The sequence below is a fragment of the Cimex lectularius genome, unplaced genomic scaffold (genome assembly GCF_000648675.2).
Source record: "Cimex lectularius strain Harlan isolate CLEC.00 unplaced genomic scaffold, Clec_2.1 scaffold93, whole genome shotgun sequence".
NCBI lineage: Eukaryota > Metazoa > Arthropoda > Insecta > Hemiptera > Cimicidae > Cimex > Cimex lectularius.
Genome location: NW_019392669.1, coordinates 1,048,748 through 1,072,364, shown reverse-complemented (window position 1 = coordinate 1,072,364; position 23,617 = coordinate 1,048,748). Strand labels below are relative to the sequence as shown.

General features: G+C 34.5%; 1 protein-coding gene across 3 annotated transcripts in view; it reads right to left on the bottom strand.

The window, feature by feature from the left end:
* The window catches only part of LOC106672100 (E3 ubiquitin-protein ligase UBR4), a 29,969-nt gene extending 13,256 nt beyond the window's left edge, over positions 1 to 16,713 (bottom strand). For all 3 annotated transcript variants that reach the window (XM_014403240.2, XM_014403242.2, XM_014403241.2), the window contains exons 1-27: positions 16,193 to 16,713; positions 10,514 to 10,611; positions 10,134 to 10,442; positions 9,829 to 10,016; positions 9,570 to 9,751; positions 9,244 to 9,449; positions 9,041 to 9,171; positions 8,800 to 8,966; positions 8,508 to 8,739; positions 8,325 to 8,448; positions 8,069 to 8,232; positions 7,611 to 8,000; positions 6,163 to 6,289; positions 5,661 to 6,106; positions 5,402 to 5,577; positions 5,195 to 5,339; positions 4,843 to 4,987; positions 4,352 to 4,770; positions 4,131 to 4,288; positions 3,836 to 4,060; positions 2,618 to 3,012; positions 2,396 to 2,558; positions 2,133 to 2,327; positions 1,804 to 2,062; positions 1,084 to 1,728; positions 425 to 1,012; positions 22 to 156 (exon numbers count right to left, since the gene is read on the bottom strand). In XM_014403240.2, the coding sequence (XP_014258726.1) occupies positions 22 to 156; positions 425 to 1,012; positions 1,084 to 1,728; positions 1,804 to 2,062; positions 2,133 to 2,327; positions 2,396 to 2,558; positions 2,618 to 3,012; positions 3,836 to 4,060; positions 4,131 to 4,288; positions 4,352 to 4,770; positions 4,843 to 4,987; positions 5,195 to 5,339; positions 5,402 to 5,577; positions 5,661 to 6,106; positions 6,163 to 6,289; positions 7,611 to 8,000; positions 8,069 to 8,232; positions 8,325 to 8,448; positions 8,508 to 8,739; positions 8,800 to 8,966; positions 9,041 to 9,171; positions 9,244 to 9,449; positions 9,570 to 9,751; positions 9,829 to 10,016; positions 10,134 to 10,442; positions 10,514 to 10,611; positions 16,193 to 16,308 (6,528 nt within the window). In that variant the 5' untranslated portion in view covers positions 16,309 to 16,713. The remainder of the gene's footprint in view (positions 1 to 21; positions 157 to 424; positions 1,013 to 1,083; positions 1,729 to 1,803; positions 2,063 to 2,132; positions 2,328 to 2,395; positions 2,559 to 2,617; positions 3,013 to 3,835; positions 4,061 to 4,130; positions 4,289 to 4,351; positions 4,771 to 4,842; positions 4,988 to 5,194; positions 5,340 to 5,401; positions 5,578 to 5,660; positions 6,107 to 6,162; positions 6,290 to 7,610; positions 8,001 to 8,068; positions 8,233 to 8,324; positions 8,449 to 8,507; positions 8,740 to 8,799; positions 8,967 to 9,040; positions 9,172 to 9,243; positions 9,450 to 9,569; positions 9,752 to 9,828; positions 10,017 to 10,133; positions 10,443 to 10,513; positions 10,612 to 16,192) is intronic.
* Between the last annotated feature and the right edge of the window lie 6,904 nt (positions 16,714 to 23,617).

Below are 23,617 nucleotides of genomic sequence, written 5' to 3'. Positions count from 1 at the left end.
ATTAATGAGAGGTGAAGTCACCTTAAATTCCGGATGGTACAATTCAAGAGTGCTTGTAACATAAAATGCCCCATGCTTCGCAGAACTCGCTTCATTCATATCTTGTGTGTAGATATAGCCAGTAGAGGACATCAACAACAGCATACTGTTTCCTTCCTGAAATTTTTTTAAAATAAACTTATTAAAAAGTATAACATGTGATATAAGCATAAACTTTTGCATGATTTTAAATGTATACTTATAGGTGTTTGTAATTGACAAAATATTTTAATAAACCTGCACCTAACTAATAGTGAAATGATTCAATAATAAAATAACATAAAGGCTTAATTTTATTTTTCCTAAATGTAAGATGACTGACAAGAATAACTAAAAGAAAAGAAGCACTAATAAAATTCTTCTAAATATTGGAAAGCTAGTTTACCTCACTACAAACAAATGTGACATCACGGATTTTTCCAGTTGGTACGAGAAAGTAGTACTGAGGGCTCAGTACGTCTATCGAGAGGTCGTAAATTTTGACAAAGTCAGCCGTTATAAGGGCGAGTTTGGTCTGAGAACCCGGAAGCCAGACGGCCCGAATGATGAAATTTCCTATCTCAAGCTGCGGGTGAAGAACTAGGTGTTCTGACACAGATCCTCCCGATGTGAATGTCAACACGTGACAATCCTTAAGTCCGCATACGGCGAGGAAATCCTCATTCCAAGGATTGCTCGTGACCGTTAGCACAGTGAACGGTATTGGCGCAGATGAGAGTCTAGTGAGTGTAAGCTTCCTTTTGGACGAGTCGGCTTGTTTGAGCAAAGTGCTCAACTGGAGAATGGTTATCTTTCCCTTTTCATGGGCCACTGCAAGATGCTGACGTTTTCCGTGAGGTGAAGCTAAACAACACATCGCAACTCTTCTGATCATATGTGCTGACATAAGCTGACGTATTGTCTGGCCTTGCTCTCCAGAATAGTTCATTCTCACATTTTCAAAAGCTCCTTCTTGAGATCCAAGAGTAGGAACCTAAAAACAAATGTTTAAATACACAATGGATTAAATTTAAATTAAATAAATAGTGATTTAAATAATATTACCATAATCTGGTCGGAGAAAAGGAATTTCTTATCCACAGTATGTAGCTCTTTGAGAGATTTTTGTGAGCGAGAATGACAACCGACTGGGGAGTTTCTTTGACAAGTGGCTTCTACAGCAGGCAAAAGCGATTTGACCAAAGTGATAAGTGGGCCGACAATGCTGTTTTCTTTTCCAATAAGTCCGAGCAATTGGTCAGACAAATTTTCCAACAGTTTCGAGAGTGCAGCTTGCTTCACAACATCCTTCTGATGTTGCGACTTGTCGACAGAGGGCGAGGACGGACGCCTCCTCAGTGAAGACGTCAACATGTGCTCTATTCCGACTCCACTATTGCCGCCGGAAGTGGCAGTGTTCGGAGCGGATCCATTCAAGCCCTGGGATGCCAAGCCATCCGTCACGCTCTGCGGATTCCGTTTAACTAAAGCCTGACAAGACCCCGACTCCCTTGCGCCACAATCACAAAAAAAGTTACCGAACTTGGCGTAAGTTACATCATGACCACGATGGCAGACCCGGGCACATACGGAACAAACACCAACTCTGTCGATCATTTTACACGTATGACAGTGGTACCAATGTTGATTCATAAACTCCTTTTGCGTTATTGTAAATGTGCAGAGTTTATTGCATAAACTATCCTCATCCTGGAAAAAATACAAGATAAAATAGAGGAAAATTGTAATTTATAATATAAATAAATGTCGAATCATCAAACTGACCGAATCGTCACCACCACTTTCATCATCGTCATCATGGGTCAAGTCTTCCATCCAGTCTAAATCGTCAGAGTGAGGAGGCAGCACTAACTCTCCCTCCCAAGGTGGGCTGGAAGCCCTTGCTGGATTTTGCGGAGATAGGGCGTACACGATGTCGGCTATGTAGCGCAAAGCTGCACAGCAAGAGTCAACGAGGCTGCCAGATTTGTTTGACCCGTTTTCAAGGCTGGTCAGAAATTCTTTCTCGCTTATCTGGTCTTTGCTATAAACCATAAAAAAAATTCGATTAGTAATTTTATCATAGTGGCACTATCAAGAACTGAAGCACATACCAGATGGAAATCCACTGTGTAGATGCAATGAATAAATGTATGTGCCCTTTGCCAGTTCCAGCTCCGGCGAGTGTTGCCATAATGTACATAAGCTGAGGAAAGCCGGATCCTTTGCACATGAGCAACAATCTTGTGGCCATCGGTATCAACGATTCAAGAAGTGTCACCGCCACATTTTCTTTTGCCTCAGAAACACTAAAATTTAATTTAAGCATACGAGGGCGTATTATTGAAACTAATGTATATAAATATCAATTGTGTACCTGTTTTGTTTATTATTAATATATGCAGTCAAATGTTGAAGTAATGACTGATTTTCATGAAAAAGTGAGCTTTTTGTCAATTCTTTTACAGTAGGTGGAGATATATTTTCCACAAAGATTAATGAAGGGTCTTTATTCTCTCTACTCGGAGAAGTTGTAATTCCTAAAAGTAAAAGTAATTTTGATTATAAAGACTCAGGAAGATTTAAAAAAGTGAAATACCTAGAGAGAAAACAGGAGACGAGTCGCCGTTTGAGGATGCAGAACTAGTTCCTCTTGATCCAGGGCCTAGGATGACGAGATGGAGCCAATTTGAAAGCTGCGTGGGCTCGACGTGTGCCAGTTTGAGAACGGAATCACAAAGCCTCTCGAGCCCTTCATCCCCTGGATTTTTCTCCATCGTTGTGAAAAGCTGGTTGAAGAATTGGAATATCTTGACGCCGTATGTTGTTGAATTCGATGTCTTCGGACTGGCGACGGAAAGCAAGATCTTGACGAGGGACTTCTCTGATGAATTGTCGAAAAACTTGTCTAACGCCTGCCTCCCGATTGGCTTTTCCAGCAACAGGCCAAGCCATCCGAGGCATTCCTGAATTATTTTTTCATTTACTGCCTCACTGCAATGTAAGAGTTATAAATTAAAAACATCCACCAATAGTTTCAGCAGAAAGAGTTGTCAGTATAATAAGAAAATTAAGAAAGAAAGAAAAAGATGAGAACAAAGTTAAAAACTTAATACTTAATGGCATGAATATGTTACACCAATAATTGCTTGTTTTTGACCATTTTTGTCTATCGCTGTGTGCCATATCGCTTTCAGTGTTGGTCTGAAGAATTTCTTATAGTTGAGTTATACTCAATTAAATTGAAATCACTCAGACCAACCAATGGAGAAGACTAGAAACCTAAAAGTGTCTCATATACCAAGATAGGTAGTCCAAAATTATCAAAAATGACCAACTCCAGGTTCATCACCCTTCATCAACAATGTTACACTCGTTGGCAATGTTGAGACTGAGTCGGTGTTAAAAGAAAAGTGAAACCATCTATTAAAAACTTAATTATGTCAATTTGTAGACGTATTTAAGATTGTTTTACCCTGATGATAGCCTAAAAATAAAGTTAAAAGCTTGGCAGTAAATTCATCAGAGTTCGTTGTCTGATTGACCAAATAACGTTTTTCAATTAATTAAATTAATCTTTATATAAGGTATTGGTTGAGATAAAAAAGTCAGCGTCACGAGCAGGATTCGAACCCCACGATCTTCAACTAAATACGCCGCTGTTCTACCACTTGAGCTATTGTAACTTCAATCCACTCGGACACCAACTTCCCACCTCAACTTCTTGGCAGTAAATTGAATTTGTTTTTTTATCAAGGCCATTCTAAGATCCAGATTATTCGTGTATATATAATTAATAAAAGCAAAAGGTTCAAACCTGCACGGTGTAGTAGAGCTTGTGTATATCATGATAAGGTCATAAATCTGCCCTATTATAATCATGAAAATCGTCATCTGATGTTTATCACTCTCGACTTCTCCGAGCGGCTTTTCCAACACCTTGGCAACAGTTTCGTGCAAGTAGTCGGCAGTCGCGTCAATGGATAAGGGGGCAAAAACACTGACCACTTTGTCGATGACGCTGCAGCTGTCGGTGCACCACCTGGAACAGTGAGAACGGATACGTCTTCTTTTAAATAACTACGCTTAAAATTAAAAATTGATTCACTCACAGTAAGTTGTCAGAGATGAATGTAACTAAACAGTGAAGTAGGTGCTTCAGGCTCGGATTTATCGTGAATGTGTTATGACTCGACAACATTGAAATATGTGCCCTTACAACAGCCATTACATAGCTTTCACCAGGCAGAATGTTACTTGCATATTCAGACTATTATGTAAAAATCATTCAGTTAAAAAATATGAAATGCTTTAGAGTTGATGATTTCCTTACCCATGGGAAATTTTTGACTGGGATTGTTGACCATTTTTCTTGAATTGACGAAACAGCAGGAGGCAGTAAAGGTGTCATTGCGATGGCGAGGCCTTGTGTCTTATTGTTTTTTGTTGAAATGATTGAAAGTATGCATCTAAAAGCGAGCAAGTCACCTTGCGTGTAACTATTCCCTTCGCTTTCCGACAACTGGTACATCAAACTCGATCTTGTTATTGCCAAAACTACTTCTGCCAGCTTGAGGGCATACGGCATCAGCTCTTGAACGACAGCGATGGTCTGAATCGTCTTGAGCGAGTCGTTTTCCATCGAGGACATTTTGCTGTTGAAGTCAGCATAAGCCTGAGCCTTCGCGACGACAGAATTCAAAAGGCAAAGTTCCATTAGCGTTGGCAAATCTCGTTTTGGGACCAAAGGGCCTAGCAAATCAGAAATACAAGTAAAATTAAACTATCATTGTTAATTAAAATTCACAATTATTACAACCGTACCTGATAGTTCTATTGATGGCATCAAAGCAGTAATGCAATTTTTGGCGAGATTGATATCATATCTCACACTACCAACAATGTCAGCTATATTTTTCAATACTGATTCAGCATACGGAGTGTACATTCCTTGCTTTACGAGACAATCCTGCAATAAAAAATGTATTTTACCTGAGCGAACAAAGCTTTAAAGTCAAAATATTTAAATTTTGTGTTCTTAGTTGATTATTAGGTTATCAGACACCAAAAATGTTATTATTTTAAATTTTATTTAGATGGTATGCACAATTATTTGATTTCAATAATTAACGATCATGAATTGTTTAACTGAAGGTAAATCAGTTTAAAATATTACCGTCATCCATGGTATAAACAGTTTATGGGCAGTTCTCGGACCCCAGATGAGAGAGTGTAGCACAACAGGCCAGTCATTTTCCAATTTGAACCCTTGTGCTAGTTTCTCTAGGTATGGTGTAGAAGGCGGCAATTGTAGCAAGAGTCTGTAAAACGTTATAACAATTAAAACACATAAAAAAAAAAAAAAAATACAAATAGAAAATACCTCCAGCAAATGAGAAAACAATACTGAACGGCACATAAAGCCGTATAAGATATTTTTTCCGAACACCTGATCGCCGGTGTGCATTGGTCGGTTATGCTTAGAATATCTATGAGGGAGTCCAACAAAACCGGGTACTTCACGCCTTTATCAGGACTACCCAGTATGAAATTACACGCCTAAAATAAGTTTAAATTTAAATAAGAATTAATTTAGTAATACAGTTTTGGTTTTATTTTTCTAAGTGTATAATGATACTCACCAATCCGTCAAGTTTTGGCAGTTCTTGCGTGTTAACGGTTCCATAAGTGAGCGAGTAGAATTTAGGCCTCATGGAGAATTCTTCCTGAGGCATGAGCTTTCTGTAATTGTCTTCTATCTCATTCCAAGGGCAGTACAACCTTGATGCGACGTTTACACTACCCTCAACGTCACCGGCTTCCTTGATCACGTTGGTGTTGTTCAAAAGATTCCACTGGACCTGTTCGAGGAGCGTGGACGGCGCGTCGTAAAGGTGCTTGACAAGGTAGTCGAGAAGGAGTAGAAGCCGGGCGAGATGTAGGATCTGCGATTCACGCATGACTCCACGGACTTTTTCGGCAACTTGGGTGACACCGTTTGCGCACATTAAGAGCACCGATTTCTTCTGCATGAGGTTCAGAGAGTGAAATAGGAAAAGGACAAGCTGAGCATGTTCCACATTCAAATCTGAAATTCAAAACATAAATTTTTATCTTTTTTTTTTATGAGATTTTAGTCCATACCTTCATTTTCAACATCTACGGTTGTTGTTGGGTTTGTGCAAATATTATCAACAAGCGTGTTAATTAATCTGTGCCAAATACTAATGCACGCTGCTTCTTTTTCAGATTGTTGCTTCAATAAAAGTACCTAAAATACAACACGTATCATTGAATTATTTATTATATTATTAGTGTACTATTATATTATTGAGGTAGTAATCAAGCTGTGGAGTAAGAATAAAATTTAAAAAAAAAAATCTATGGTATGTATGGCGAAATGATGATGAATATACTTTTGGTCTTGTTATACAAATGTATTGATCAATTTGTAAGGTAATAAAGTAGAATTTTTATTTTGTACCATTACTGGAGAAAACTTTTTTTTACAGAAAATGTTATTTTGTCCTCAAATGTTATGAAGGGTGTATTAAATGTGGCAGTAAAGGCCTGCAAAAGGAGCAAGGTTCAAAGTGACCATCTCATATGAAAAGTCTGGCCATACAAAAAATAGTATAAAGCATGAAAAGAAGTATTATATAACAAAAAAAAATCTTAAATGGATAAAACTGAGCTTCCATCATATTCGCAAAGTATCACCGTTTTTTTCGGACAACTACCTCTGCCAAGCAATAGTCATTAATTTAAGACAAGTAGACATGCTAAGACATAAAATATTGGAAATAGCTGACTTCTTGATAGCTAAATGTTAAATACATTAAATTTTAGAGTTGGTGTTCTCTTATTCTCTTGGAAAAAAAAGCATTGTAAATACCAAAAAAGCACGTCTAGCACCTTAAAAAATTAATCACTGTCAAATAAAAGCTAAAAGTACAACTAATAGTTCAGTATTATAGACAAGAATTCCAAACCACTCAACAATATTTTCTTTTTCCTTCAGAATAAACTGGATTTGAACCCAAAACAGCTACCATTTACATCCAGATCTATCTCATTAATTAAAAATTGATTGAGTCGTGTGCTTGGTTATTTACAAATCAAAATAAAACAACAAGAACAAAATAAAACTATTTGAAATTGTTAAAATTTATTTCCGGATCGTCATACATCAAAAATTGGTAATGTTTAAAAAAAATGTTATATCCTTGTCAAACAGTTTAAACACAAACTTAAAACAATTGTTATTCAAGTATGGTCAACAAGAATATAATAACAAGAATAAAACAACAAGAACAAAATAAAACTATTTGAAATTGTTAAAATTTATTTCCGGATCGTCATACATCAAAAATTGATAATGTTTAAAAATAAAAAAAATGTTTTCATATCCTTGACAAACAGTTTAAATACAAACTTAAAGCAATTGTTAATCAAATATGTCAACAAGAATATTGCAAATAAACACAAATTTATTATCGAAAACCATGTCCTGTGGTAAGTTAACAAAACTATTATATTTATAAAACTATAAAAACAAACTGAACAAACATTAATTTTTTTTTTTAAATTACCTGTGCTAGGACAGCCAGTGTCCTTGGGTACACTTGAAGAGGCCAGTTTGTACTGTCGGTACTTGAGACAGGGCTTACGCCCAAGTGTAGCAAAAGAGTCGACTGTAACGAGGCCGATAGTAAGCCTCTTGCCAAGAGATTATGCGTGTAACGGGTCAACGCCTGTGAAAACTCCGTATAAAGCTGGCCAAGAGTCGGGCCGAAGTAGACCGAAATCGTCCCAGTGTCTGTCCTGGCGGTCTCACGGTCTAAATCGCGTATGATCGCCGCTAGCATTATCATCTGTTGTTCTGTCAATCCAGACTCGACGTATCTGGTCATGTACTCGGCTTCACTGGTGACCATGTATCTATTCATAGTGTAAAATATTTGCGTTGCCAGGGCTATAAACTAAACAAGAAAGTTTCTCGGTTATTTTCTATTCTTGATGGATTTTTATTTAATGTAACGTAACATACTCCGTTCGGCTCCCCTTTTTCTGGAACGATAGAAGAAGGCTCGTGACCATTTTTCGGTAGTGTATCGGGTGTATCTTGAGATTGTGTGTTTGAAGAATTATCACAATCAGGGACAGATATTGTCTCTTCAAACCAGAGTCCTAACAAAGGTTCACTGTCATCATCTAAAAAAGAAATTTTTTTTTAAATCTTAGCTAAAAATCGTAAATACACCAATTTTATTTAAAACACTTGGTTAATGTAAAATTTGACTTACCAACATCTGGGGAACTTTCATCAGAGCAACTCATGTCATCTTCATCGTAGTAAGTAGTAGAATCAGACGTGCTGAAATTGTCTCCTTCTGGAGGATGTTTTTGGATTCTTTTCAATGTACAAGCCTACAATAAAATAAATTATTTATGAGATAATAAAAATACTTCTCATATCGTTAATGTACCTTTCTGTAGCTGACTGTTGCTAAATAAAAAAGTGACTGGTTTAAAGGTACTGCGTTCAGAACAGTCAAGGCACGTTGTAAAGCAGTCGATTGGCTTGAAATGCTCAGCTCGGCCAGATCAGACCAAGTTCTTGATGATGCACTCTCGAACTGTACATCCTCAAGAAGGCTTCCTATCAAGCGTAACGCATGTGATGCTAATGCTACTGACAATACACCAAATCCTTGTTGCCTATAGGACGAAAAACGCCGTTAAGTATTTGTCCGAGATCTTTGAATTTAGAAAACTTACACTTTCATTAAGTTTATCCTTGATGTGCCATCTCTTGATTTACTAGGTGATTTTCCTTTATCGTCTTTGCCAGGTTTATCCGAAGGCACTTGGCTGGAAGCGGTCAACTGTCCTTGGAGTCCAGAAACCAAAAGCCAAGCCCCCATTAATGTCAAATTTTGTACAACCTTAAAATTTTATCTTGTTAAAATATCAAATTTAAAAATATAAATTTCATTGTATTTAATCGAAAATAAATTACATTGCCTCCAGCGCGTGTTGATGTTTTAATCACAGATGAAATATGGTTGAATATTTCCAATGCTTTTTCCACGATGGCTGTCGAAAGGACATCAGCATTATTCTCCTCCTCGTTCGACTTGTTGCCAGATACTATTAAAAAAAAAAAAAAGGTATTAAATCTATACTTATTCCGAGAAAACAGGGTTTGAAAAGAACAGAAACCTGTTTGAGCAAGAGGCGCAGTTTTGGGCGAAACGGCAGACGATACTCCCAAAATGCTAGCAGCTGTCGCAGCGGACAACGCAGTGTATAGACCTGTCATGACTATCGTGGTCAGTTTCTCAAGCCTGGGCTGTGTCAACGGCTCTAAAACTGGTAGAGAAAGTACACTCCAAACCACACTCAGATCACTCGCTACTGCTTGCAAACTGCAAAGGAGAAACAAAAATTAACCAATAATTTGACATGGTCCAAATTGTTTCACAGTACATTTTGGTCATTTGTGTTTCATGTAAATAATTATAAAATATGTTATATGACAATAATACCTGTGCCTAATTAATTGTGCTTCGTTTACTGTACTAGGTAAGCTGAAACCTTTTTTCGATACAGCTGTTTGATACTTGTGAATATATCTGACTAGATGAGGCATTTGGAGGCATGTGTCGACAAAGACATCAGCGGCGCCAATTGCCTGCAGGTTAGCTATATTTCTCTGAACAAAAAGCACCTTGAAGGTGGTCGAAAAAAAGAAATATTAATACAATATATAAACCATTTAATTGCGATTTAGTTTTCAATTTCTACCTCAAGTTCATTCGGTTTATCCGGCGACGCTTCTGCCGATTTCGGTTCAGATTCGTTGCCACCAGATTTCTTAGAAACACTCCCATCAAGTAACGGCGACGTGAGTTGTTCCATTATCTGATTTGACAGATCAATTCTAGCTCTGGCCTTAACATCTTTTTCATTTTTTTCTTCAGCCGATTTATCATCTAAGAAAATAAAATAACACAATATAATATTTAACGTAGGTTTGAATACAATAAGCAAACAATGAAAATGCTATTTAAAAAATAAAATAAAAACACTAATTAAAAAAAAAAAATTACCAGAAGCCGGGAAGTTCAACGAAGTCTTAATATGAGGTGGTAATTTTGCATTCTTCATAATAGAAACAAGACCGACCTGGTCGGTACGAGAAAGTGTTGAAGTTGCTGTACACATCGCTTTTATTGGAAGAAGAAGCTGTTTCACTGGTAGGTTGTTAATGGCTGAGGTCTGACCCGAAGACGAGGCAGGGAATGTCGAAGAGAGCGCGGACGCCTCTTCAGACTCACCCTGCTTCTTCAAGTTCATCAAGATGTAACGTAGTAGCACTTTACAGGCAAGGCATACAGTGCCGATCTGCCCTTTTGATACTAGACGAAAATATATTAAATTATACAACAATTTTAACATTCATGTATAATTTTTTTTTTTTAATACTCACTTGCTGAAACATTTGAGCTAATGTAATCAGCAGCAAGTGCTGTGAGTGCAGCATAAAATGTCTCATATTTTTCTTCATGATCTAATAATTCTGGCTCACTGTAACAAAATAAGTTTTGATCTGTAGATATTTTTTATATACGTAAAATAGATTAATATAGACTGTGTTTAAAATAGATTTAATTTTTTGACCATCCGAGGACTTTTGATAGATTTTATTTTCAAAACTCCTCGGCTGGTTAAAAAAAATTAAAACTTGTTTTACAATTACAATGAGAAATGGCTCTTGTTCGGTAAATTATCGGATGAGATTATCAAATGAAGATTAAAAAAAAGAGTAAAATTGCCTATTACTTAAAAAATGATAATAATAATTAATAAAATAAATAAAAAATAATAGAAGAATTAGCACCTCCGCTTTATGAAGAAATTGAATTTTATAAACAAATAAAAAAACTAATAATCATCATATTTTCAACGGTTGTTTAAAATGAAGCAATATTTAAATTGACCAAAGGTGTAAGTCAATACGGGCAATCATTTTCCTCAAATAGATTCAAAACAATTTTATTGACTTTAAACATGTTTATATCTCATTGTTGAACGAACTGGACAGAGATAAAACGAAACAAAATAATTTACACAATATAAAGTATTCATGACCTTGGAGAAGTTTTTGCTAACGTTGTCTGTAACATTTAAATTACAAAATCATGTTTGGTGTATGTTTTTCAAGATGACCTTAGTATCTAGAGCGAATCAGAAATAAGGTCGAAACTGCTGGGAAAGTTGAATGACCCGAGTTAGATTTGAATTGTGAACAATTCCAATTTTAAAGTTTTTCTAGACCCTCCAAGTAGTTTTTGGGGGGAAAAAAATAACAAGAAGAAATATTCATATAGTCTATAAACATACACAAATATCATGGGTCTTTCTCATAGATCTCAGTATTCAGATTTGTGTACATGAAGTAAAATGAAAGTCAGAAAATGTGCCATTATCAAGGGATATTTAATATTTATTATTAATTAACCATTATTTTTCTTTAACTCAGTCTAGCCGACAAATAATTTGAAACCACTTGTACATTTGGCAGTTATAATTAAAGTTGGACAGGATGTTTGTCATAACTCACAAGAGGAAAACACAGACAATTTTTATCTGGTTTATTTATATTCACACAATGAATAATGTTCCATGTAACAACTGGATACAATATCAAACAACATGCATACTTTTCCTTGTATTTAATGTTCGAGAAGTGCATTTTGGTACTTTCTTTTAGTAATAAATCTGCAATGTCAAGTAATAAATCCCTTGATGACATTCATTTTGTGAACGGCGAGGTGTTGGAGGGTTTTTAGCTTATAACATAATGTATCCTTGTAAACCACGGGATAATAAATAAATAAAATGTTTTATTGCTGCAAAAATCAAAATACATGGCTATGTCAACTAAAATACATAATTTATACTGCAAATTAAAAATTCAGGTAGGTGATAGCAAGCCCAGAATTCAACACGAATAATTTTTATTTTAAAAAAATTAAAATACCTTATTTATGTGTGAGCTACAGCCCCAAATAATCAGTCCTTAATTGCAGATTGGCTAGAAACAGCTCATATTGGACACTCTGAATATATATGTCGATAGGCCTAAGCATTCTTATAGCAAAACAAAGTCTGCTGAGTTTAGGTGCAGCTGGAAAATATGTTCCTCCCATGTTAACTTTTATCAAGGTCAACAACTGGGACCAATGAAGACTCTCATCATCTACCCAGATGCCAGCCAAGAACATATGAAATCGCTAAAACTAAGCGCTTTTTCTTTATATTAAGATCAAGGCAATTCTCCGAAAAACAAGCCATGACTTCTTCCATTGTGTGCTTAATTTTTAGCCATAAATCATCAGAATTCCCATGACGATTAAGGAGGCGACGTCTGCAGATAGAAATGTACACCCCCCCTTAATAAAGTCATTAATTAAAAATAAAAGAGGACCAAGTATGGAACCCTGGGGTACTCTGTACTTTGGATCTAAACAGACTTCTTCCCACTTAATTTTGTTTTCTGCAACTCTGCATCTAAGAGGCAAAAAGATCACCAACAACTAAAATTCCAATATTTTAGAACAAAACCATTCTTAATTAAACAATGTTAGCACGTCTTCCATGATTACAAGCAGTATGAAACAATTTCATATATTTAATACTGTTTAGCAATCAGTATTTAATTTAGAAAAACAATATGAGGGTAAAATCAAGGGACAAAAAAGCTTTACAACATAACACGTCTACAATGCAAGCAAAATACAAACTTTCACTTAAACTTTGATGGTTTTTTAGGCTTCCCTATGCAGTTCTGACGTTTTTTGTGAATAAACTGTATTTAACCATGAACTAACTCATTGTGCAAAGATTTCGGCTTATATTTCTGTTTGTAACCTTGCAATCCCTTCGATACTCCATTTTTTTAACTATATGGTACAAAGTGGTTCAATGAAAAGACATATGCTTTACTGAAAGATGTTTCCGATGATTTTTACCTTAAGGTCAACCTAAGCCAAGTGGGATGAAATTACAAAGATATTTTGTTGGCAGTCGGAGTTTAATTTAGATAAAGAAAAACTCAAGCTTTCTCTTTGGAGAATAATAAATGAGAAAAGCACTACAATATAAGGAAAATGGCAATTTTTACTTGGGATATGAAGCTTTTTAAGTTTGCCTTTGCAGTTATGGCATTTCATTGCGAATGAATGGCATGTAAATTGGAAAATGGCTCATTGTTCAAATGGTTCCAGCTTAGATTCATGATAATAGACTTGCAATCTGTTGGATAATCCATATTTTTATCACAACAGTACTGAAAATAGCTTAAATAAAACACCATCTTTTGTTTTTATAACAGGATATCTTTCATGAGTTTAACCCCCCCCCCAGGACCAAGAACCTACAAGAATATTTAATATTTTATGGCATAAGGGTTTAATTTAGATAGAGAACAAGTTGTTTAAAGGCAAAAACAATGTATATTGTTTTTATACGTTTTAGCTGGGGGAATAACAGCATAATAGGTCTACAATATAAAAAAATGTCAATTTTTACTTGGGATTTGAAGCTTTTTAGGCTTCCCGTTACCACTGTCATGTTTCATAATGATAAATGGTATCTAAATAATGGATTGGTTCACTTATTAAACAGGTTCCAGTTTATATTTTTAAGATTATAGCCTTCTTTGATTTAGACAGAAAACAAGACATTTGAGGGCAAAAACAAGGTATATTGTTTTTATCCATTTTATGCTGAGGGAATAACAGCATATGTCTACAAAACTTATTGCGGGAAAAAATGCTAATTTTTACTTGGAATCTGAACCTCTTTAAGCTTCCATTTTCAATATTACATTTTACAATTGGTTGAAGTCGTGAGGAGCGGTCAAGAATGAGCTAGGTTTAGAAAAACACCTTTTTTATTTTTTTGCCGATGTTTCAACCTTTAATCGGGTCACCTTCGGGGCATTCGTTTGGTGTCATATTGGTTTTGTGTGAAAATGTTGTGAGATACAAAACCAATATGACACCACAAGAATAGTACACTTTATTCCCTGAAGATGACCCGTATGAGGGTCGAAACATCGGCAAAAAAAAAAATAAAGGTGTTTTTCTAAACTATTTCATTCTTGACTGCTCCTCACGACTTCAACAAATTATGAAACAAGAGTCACTAAGAAAACACATTCCATTTTATTGTGAATAAATGGCATGTAAATCAGGAAATGGCTCATTGTTAAAAAGGTTCCAGCCTATTTTTACGATTATAACCTTGCAATCCCTTGCATAATCATAACTTTAGATTAATTTATATTTTTAAAAAATTCACGCTTTGTTGCTTTAGAGAATAATAAATGAATAAAGTACTACAATACAAGAAAATTGCTAACTTTGACTTGAAATCTGAAGCTTTTTAGGTTCCCCTTTACAGTTGTTGAATTTCACTGAGCATAAATGGTACACAAATCATTTTTCGAATTGTTCCTGCATATATTTACTGTTATAGATTATAGATGCATATTTTTATCACAACAGTATAATTAAAAGTATGTAATATCCCATCATTTGGTTTTATAACAGCATTCCATGATTTTGACCTTAAGGCCGACCTAACCCAATTTAGATAGAGAACAAGTCATACGAAGGCAAAAGCAAAGGATTTTGTACTTCTGTTGTATGCTGGGAAAATGCCTATTTTCACCTGGGATTTGAAGCTTTTTAAGTTTTTACTGCTGCCATAATGTTAATGGTATGTAAATCATGAAATGGTTCACTATTCAAATCGTTCCAGCTTATATTTTTATGATTATATTTCCTTTTCTTATTATTCTTCCAATCCATATTTTTCCATATTAATCGAGATAAAGAAAAATTTCTACTTTGTGTTGGATAATAACGAGTAAAACACTACAATACAAGGATATTGCCAACTTTGACTTGAAATCTGAAACTTTTTAGGTTTCATTTTTCAGTTGTAGCGTTTCACCATGAACAAATGATACACAAATCAGGAAATGACTCATTTTTCAAATGATTCCTGCTTGTATTTATGATTATAGATTCATATTTTTTTCACAACAATATAATTGAAAGTAACCCATCATTTGGTTTTATAACAGCATATCTTCCATGATTTTGAACTTAAGAACGACCTAACCCAATAGTAGTATGAAACTGCAAGTATATTTAACATTTTTTGACAATCAGAAGTTAATGTTGATTTATGCCTTCTTTGCATTGTGGTAATCCTAATGAATACAGCTCTACAGAATAATAGGTCAATTATATAAGAAAAATACCAACTTTTATGGCTTGTGGTTTTAAGGTTTTAGCTTATATCTATGATTGTAGCATTGGATAATCCAGAATTTAACCACAATTGTCCACTTCCATCTTATGCTTTTCTGGAATCAAATCTCCCCATGATTTTGACCTTGAGGTCAACCTAAACTAATTTGAAACGATAATTACGATTTTAAATGATTTTGGATGGAGAACAAGTGATAAAGGGATTAGAAACGTGGGAGAATTTTTATCTGCATTGTGTTTGGAGTAAAATTATGAGTAACGTGTTCTATGTCATAATTGGTTTACAAGACATAGAATACTACATTTTCCTTTAATTTGGACTTGTTTTTATGCTTTGGCGTTTAATTTTTGCGAATGAACGTAATGCAAATCGGGAAATGGCGCATTGCTGGCAGGAATTTTCAAGCGAGGGGTTAAAGAGGAGACGTGTGAAGAAGGCAGGCGGCCCTGACTCAGCAATCTTCGGATCCGAAGCCGGCGGATTGGGGCCGGATTGCGGATAAGGCCGCGGCCGCGGACGAGGATCCGCCGAGAGACGGTCTCGACTTTTCCCACGACGTGTCACAACAGGAAAATCGATTCCGTCCCGGAGCAGATCGCCCACCGCGGCGAAGGCCTAAATTTAACCGGCCCGTTCCGAAATAAATTACACTCAATTATGCAACGGTTGTAAAAATGGGAAAAAGCGTGTTTAAAAATAAAATGGCATTCATTTGTCAGTGGAAAATGGCGATGTCGGCCCGAACACGGGAAAAGGCCGGGGTGTGAAAAAAAGGAAACGGAAAAACGGTGAATTGGGATGGAAAAAGGTTCTCACTTACCTCCTGATAATGGCTTTGGCTAATTCCGTGATATCGTGTTTGTTAACGGAGCCGTAAGACGCGGCCAAGACCGGTTTGACGATGGAGCCCCACTCGACTCCGGTGTTCCCGACCATTTTTCGGTATGGCGACGGATAAGGCTATCGCGATTGAAAGGGTAAACGGCGGCTGTGGACCGTGGCCGGGCCGGAGTTCATCCTCGGCGGATCCGCCGTCCGTCTCTGTCCTCGGGGCTCGTCTCGCTCCCTCCTCCGGTGGTTGAGGCTGTCCTCTCGAACGTCGTCTCGGGGCCGGGGCGAATGTGGAAAAGCTTCGGCTGAGGCCGGTCAGTTCATCCGGGCGATAACGGGCGACACAATTTCGATTCGAACAACGGGGCCGAGTCAGTCCGTCATTCTACTTTTACACCTGACGACTGAGAAATAAGAGACGACGGAGAGCGAAATTCGAGCGTAGAACGTGCAAGGCTTGGATCCGGGCTCGGTGTCGCTTCGTGGAGCGCTCGGCGGCCCGATTGCGTCACGAGCCGAGCACACTTGGCAAAAACTGGCACACTTCAAATTTGGACAGAATGATTTTAAACGCCCGCTTTTTAAATATTGACCGCTTTCCAAAAAAAATTACGAACTGTTTTTATTGTTTTTGTTTTTTTAAGCGCTTCCGTTAATTAATCCATGGTGGAAAACAAAAAAATTACACCTCTCAAGAAATACAAATCAGAAATAAGTCCAGTATCGCCGTTCCCAAAATTAAGCTTATATATCCAGGGGAAATTTTGGTAAAAACACACACCTCATTTTTTCCAGTTTTGACGAGTAAAAAACCACTGGAAAATTTCCCCCGGCTTTCTTCTAATCGGCCTCTCCCCTGACCATCCTAGTCCGCTAAAATTCTTTTTGTCTCTTATCATTTTATATTTCAAAATTATCTGTTTTTGAGTTGCTAAAAATCAATTCCAGTTCACACATATACTGGTACATTTTTGCCACATTTGTAAAAATTTCGTTTTTCGTTTCAATCGTCTAACTAATATTGTCCATTTCCTCAATAGTCTGTATCAATAAGTAGGATTTGCAAGCAGTTTCTTCTTGAAAAGCAATTCAAACATTCGCTGGTTGGTTTTGTTAATTTGGGAATGACTGCTCTATTTTCTATAGAAAATAACACACCTAAATAATCTTGCTTTCATTCTGGTTCTTTCTGTTTTGCTCTCATTCTCTCATTCACTTTCTATCTCCTTTTCTCTCTTCTTCTTTCTCTCTCTCTCACTTTTTCTCTAACTAAATATTTATTTGCATACACGCTCACTCACTCATTCATTCCATTAATTTTTATCACATCACCTCCTCACACTCCACTCTCTCTCTCTCTCTCTCTCTCTCTCTCTCTCTCTCTCTCTCTCTCTCTCTCTCTCCTATCTCCTCTCTCATCTCTCTCTCTTCTCTCTTCTGATTTCTCTCTCTCCCTTTTTCTTTATCTATATATTTACTTGCTCCCTCACTCCTCTCACTCTCACATGCAAGCTCTCACATTCACCTTACAAGTGAAGTAGTTATTAAGTTTTATCATATCATCTCCTCTCACACACACTCTCTCTCTCTCTCTCTCTCTCTCTCTCTCTCTCTCTTCCATTTGATCCAGATTTATTATTTGTTTTTTAATAAAACCTTATGAAAATAAAATAAAATTATAGTTATAACAGCGTATAGATGATACATGTATTGTAATGCAATACAATGGCTATATCATGATTCTCTTTATTTTCTTACATTTGGTAATTAATGAGTGTACATTTGGTAATTAAAATAAATTCTTAAAAATATGAACTCATAGTAAATATATTATGAACACATGTTTTATTTAATGGTTACTGTTGCTATATTTATATACATATTTCAAACTGTCAAAATTAATATTGTATTTATTAGGAGCTTGTGTCATAATTTTAAATTAATTTATTGAAATAATCCACGGTAGTTGCTAAATAGAATGTTTCACTTTATTTATTTGTTTATTTATTCAAACACTTTTTTATTTATTTTAATGATGAATGATAAACAAAATCATTATTTAAAGTTCTGTTATTGAACGTTGAACTTGTTAAATCAATTATATTGTTCAAAATTGTTAAATGTTTATTTGGAGATCGTGAGATGCGGTCTGGTGTGACTTTTCTTCATCATACCAACGTATCAATCTTTATTGAGATCATCTTCAGGGCCAGGGATTCATAAACATTGTTTAAATTGTAAATCCTAGGCCCTGAAGATGATTTCAATAAAGATCGAAACATTGGCCTGATAAAGAAAATGTTTTTCTAAACCTACATCACACCAGACCGCATTCCACGATCTCCAAATTAATTAACAGTCACTAAATATCACACATTGTTAAATATAATGAATTTCATAGAATTTCAAAGGTATATATCATGTTGAATTATCATAGTTGTTACCCCCAGGTTTCTAAATGATAAAAGTAATATTATTATTTATTGAGTTTTAAAACGTGAGTCAATTTATTATTATTGTTTATACAGTACAATAAAAAGTGTATTTCATGTTTATCTATTATTTTTTATTATGTTAATATTTAAGCATACTACATTAATTTGTTAAATGTAAAAAGATATAAATTTAAACAAAACTTACAAATATATATGGTTTAATAAACATAACAGATTATTTTCTAAGAAACTAGAAAATGATCATAGTGATGATTTTTATCAAGAACACATCTAGTTTATGTTTCAATTTTAATTAAATTTAAAAAAAATTAGTTTAAAAAAAAATTTTATATCAATACCATATCCAGAAATTTGGATAAGATTTACAAAGACAATTTTTTCAATATACACCAAATCTCGTCCTTTTCATTCTTTATTCTTCATCTCGAAATTTTTGATGATGGTATTTTTGACATTGATTTGCATCGCTGAAACCTTTTTGAAGCCTAGTATGCATTCTAAAGCATTTTCATTATAGGGTTACAATTTAATAAGAAATGACAGAATCAATGTTTGAAAAGGTGGAGTCGCAATTTACGTTAAAAGTAACTTAAAATTCTCCGTATTAATATGTCACCTGCCCAGTACGCTGCTAAACCTGAATTTATCCTAGGTGAAATAGAAACAAAAGGCCATAAAATACTGATAGAAGTGGCACAGAAACCATTGAAACTAGGTTTCTCGGCACGGTTTTCAATATCATTGCATCTTATAATTTAAATTATAAAGATGTTATAATAGTTGGAAACTTCAACGATGATTTAAGTTCTAAGCTGAAAAATGCTTATGCATCATAATTACTAAAGTTAACAAAAGGTGTTAATCTTGAAATTTCACCATCCTGACCTACATGTTATAGACAATTATTCGAATCCACTTTGAATGTAATTTTTATAAATAACAAGGACAAATTACTTATCAATGACTAGATGATATTTCATCCGAGATTTGCGGATCACGGCCTAATTTTTAGGTGTTTTAAAATCAAAAAACTAAAATCAACTCCTAAAATTTCAATGGTCAAAAAATACAATAAAATAGATTAATTAAACTTAATTAAAGAAGCAGCAGAATTTAATTTTGATAAAATATATTTACAAAATGATTCAATCACTAAAGCACAAATGTTATCTGATTACTTACAAAAATTAGAATACAAATTTCCTCTAATAAGAAAACTACGTGTTTCTAAGAAACCAGCACCTTGACTCAATAAAAATATTTTAACACTAATAAAGGAAAGAGAGAAGGCTTTAAGAATATTTAAAAAAGACAAACAATTAGCAAACTGGGGGGGGGGAATAAGAAACAAAGTAAAAAATTTCATCAGAAAACAAAAATACAATTTCTACCAAAATCAAAACATACCAAACTCCACCGAGTACTTTTAATGTGCTCAATTATTCTGTAAACTAGAATATTTTTTTCAATAAGCAATTTGAAGTAAATACATATTTAGTGCAATGTAAAATGAATAGATGTAACGTATTGACCACAAAACCAGGTTATTTGAAATAATTGATGTTTACATCATTAGAAGTAGAGAAAACTTAAATGTACAGTTTATTTCACATTAGATGTAAGAATGGTCCTTGAGACCAATTCTTATGTGATTGATAAAAAAAGCATGCATTCATCGTCATCATCTTTCCACTGGTCTAGATGATTTTAATAGCTTTTCCTGACACAATGTGCTTCTTACTTGACTAAACCTCTAATGTTTATATCTAATTGTATATTCAAATTTGGCGTCCACCCAGTAAAGCTAATAAGAAGAAAGGTGCTTATTCATAAAAAGAATAGCAGGCATGATTACAGACTAGATGCCCCGTTATCTATTTTTAGTAAAGTCATTGAAAAATAAATGCATGACTGCCTCATTGAAAACAAATCAAACCTTGCAATGAAATCTATTAGGAGGTCCACTGAAGATATCTGAGAAAATAATAGGTTTAAAAATGAAAAGCCTTTTAGTGATAGATATTGTTATAACTAAGCCCTTTGATCTTGTCAACCATGTTCACTTGTCTGTCCTCACTCTCTGATTCTCTTGCCTCCATTTCCCCCTTTCATTCTCTCTCCCCTCTCACTCTTATCTCTTTATCTTTCTGCCTCCTCCCTCGTGAACGTGTAGAAATATTTTTGAACTTTCAGATACAGATTTTTTCTTGTACTTAAATAAAGGGGCTTCGGTTAGGCTAAACCAGCATTACTCAACAGTCCTACGGTGACTGTCGTATCTACGCGCCGTAATTTTGTCCATTTGTTAATAAGATGTTTAATAAGAAATAAGCTTTCCCACAACAAGCACATGTGTCTTTATAGTGTAATTTACCTTCCTCTTAATTACGTAAATGAATATTTTTTTATTTATTACTATTTTGTTTGAAATCATCTTTTATTATGGTACCCTTATTCTAGTAAGTAGATTCTAATTTTCCAAGTTCTTTTTAGTAGAACAGAAATAAATTGGCTAAGGGTTGGTATTCCCCTTTTATTAATTACACCTTTTAATTTTTGCCATGTTCTGGGATCTAATTTTATCACCAATCTCACACAAAAATGGATCCCAGAGCTCAGTGTGGAACTTTAAAGATTCTTAAATTAGCTTTCACCTTGTTTCCAATTTACACATGAAATCAAAACAAAAACAAAACCATTTTTAGATACACTCGTGATTAACCAGATGGCACATTAATCACAGATCGGTATTAAAAACCTAGCTACACAGATAGCTACCTAAACTTTACATCACACCATCCCCTTTTTACAATAATAAACACGGCCAAAGCCTTCACAGAATTATTACCCTGAGCCATGAATCTGAGAGATAGATAAAAACTAGGTTTGCAAACTCTGGTCTGTGAGTCGTTAAACACAAAACCAAAACTGTTAATAAATCATTCTCAGTAAAAGGTGCAATAAATTTTTCAAGAATATTTGTACACATAAAACTATGTAAAAATTATCAATAATTTCCAGAATAATCTTAAAAATCACCTCTTATCAAGCTATGATTGATGCTAAAAATTCAATAGCATAAATTTAATTTATTCTTTATATATTATTATTTGGTGATTAAAACCTTTATTTTTATATTTATAAAATATACAATTTATTAAATCTATGTAAGGTCTTGCTAGTAACAACAGAAAATTGATTATGCCAAGTTAAGTAATTGTGAATCAATTCCTAAAATTTTTAGAGGGGAGAGAAAGAGAGAGAGAGCGAGTGAGAAAGAGAGAGGGAGAGAGAGAGAGAGAGAGAGAGAGAGAGAGAGAGAGCTGCTCCAGTGCTCCCGTTTAAAAAACTTAATTCTTCCTTCTAAGATTTTAATTTTGTATTTATCTCATTTTACTTTCTACGTCCATTTGAGTTATTTTCATCCAAATCAGAGATATGTAAAAAAATTAATGTTACGCTGACAAAATTACGGCGCTTTGATGTGAGTCTTAAAATGACCGTTGAGTAACGCATGTTTAGCATAACCCAAGCCCCTTTGTTCAGGCAGTTCTTTTTTTGTGTTTAAATGATGCTACCATCTTGTAGAGCAGTATAGAAACTGTAGCAAGAGAAGTAATTTATTACCCTAAAATAAAATGTAATGCAAAAGAAGGGAAGTGTTTTGAGTTCTTTTTTTCAACCATAAATATTTATTGTTTATAAACAATTTTAATATAACAACACTGACATTTACCTAGGAAGAAACTGCCAAAAGAAGGGTGAATCTCCTAAATTTATATGAATGAGAGTGACCATTAATGTGCTGCATTTATATTAATTGGTAATAATACCAATTAATAGCACTAGTTTTACATCCTTCATTGTGAAGTAATTATTTACATAAACTGCCTCATAATCATAAGCAAAACTGAATATATTGATATTAAAAAAAGCTTCGTTTTCAGAAAGGACTTCTTTACAGAATCTAAGACATTTTTGCATTCTTCTGACTTCAATGAGGAAAATAAAAAATTAATTAATGTAAAATTGGAAAAAATTACGCCACTGAGGACAGAATTTGATAATATACAAACTGAAAATTAACCCTGAAAATGAAACAAAGTTAATTCAAAGAGAAGATTTTGAAGAAGAATTTTGTAGATTAGTTTGCAGGGCTAGGATACTAATACAAACTACTGATACAGATAATAAACTGACTATCATTAAGCAACACATCAAGGAAATTAAGTTTCCGGATATATTATTACCTACTTTAAATGAAAAGTATGAAGATTTCCTTTTGTTTAAATAAGATTTTAATTCTGTAATAGATGAAAGAACAGATTTAGCACCCATTCAAAAATTTAAATTTTTAAAAAGAGCATTCATTCAAGATGATGTAGCTCCAGCTTTAAAAAGTATAGACGTAACAAACAATGATTATAACTTGGCATGGAAGCTACTTGAAGAACGCTATTATAAGGAAATACACATTGTATTTAGGCATATAAAGGCAATCTTTGACTGAAAATGTGGAAGAAGGTTCAGCTTGTAAATTGTAGAACTTTGTGAATGATACTTTAGCCAATTTAAGAAACTTTAAAGCTCCACACTGAGCACTGGGATCCACTTTTGTGTGAATTTAGGCAGAAAATTAAATCATAGAACAGGTAAAAAATGAAAAAGTGTAATTAATAAAAGGGAAATATCAACCCTTAACCAATTTATTTTCGTTCTACTAAAAAGAACTTTGAAAATTAGAATCTACTTACTAGAATAAGGGTACCACAATAAAAGATGATTTCAAACAAAATAATAATCAATAAAAAAATATTCGTAATAATATATACGTACGTATAATTAATACGTAATTAAGAGGAAGGTAAATTACACTATAAAGACACATGTGCTTGTTGTGGGAAAGCTTATTTCTTATTAAACATCTTATTAACAAATGGACAAAATTACGGCGCGTA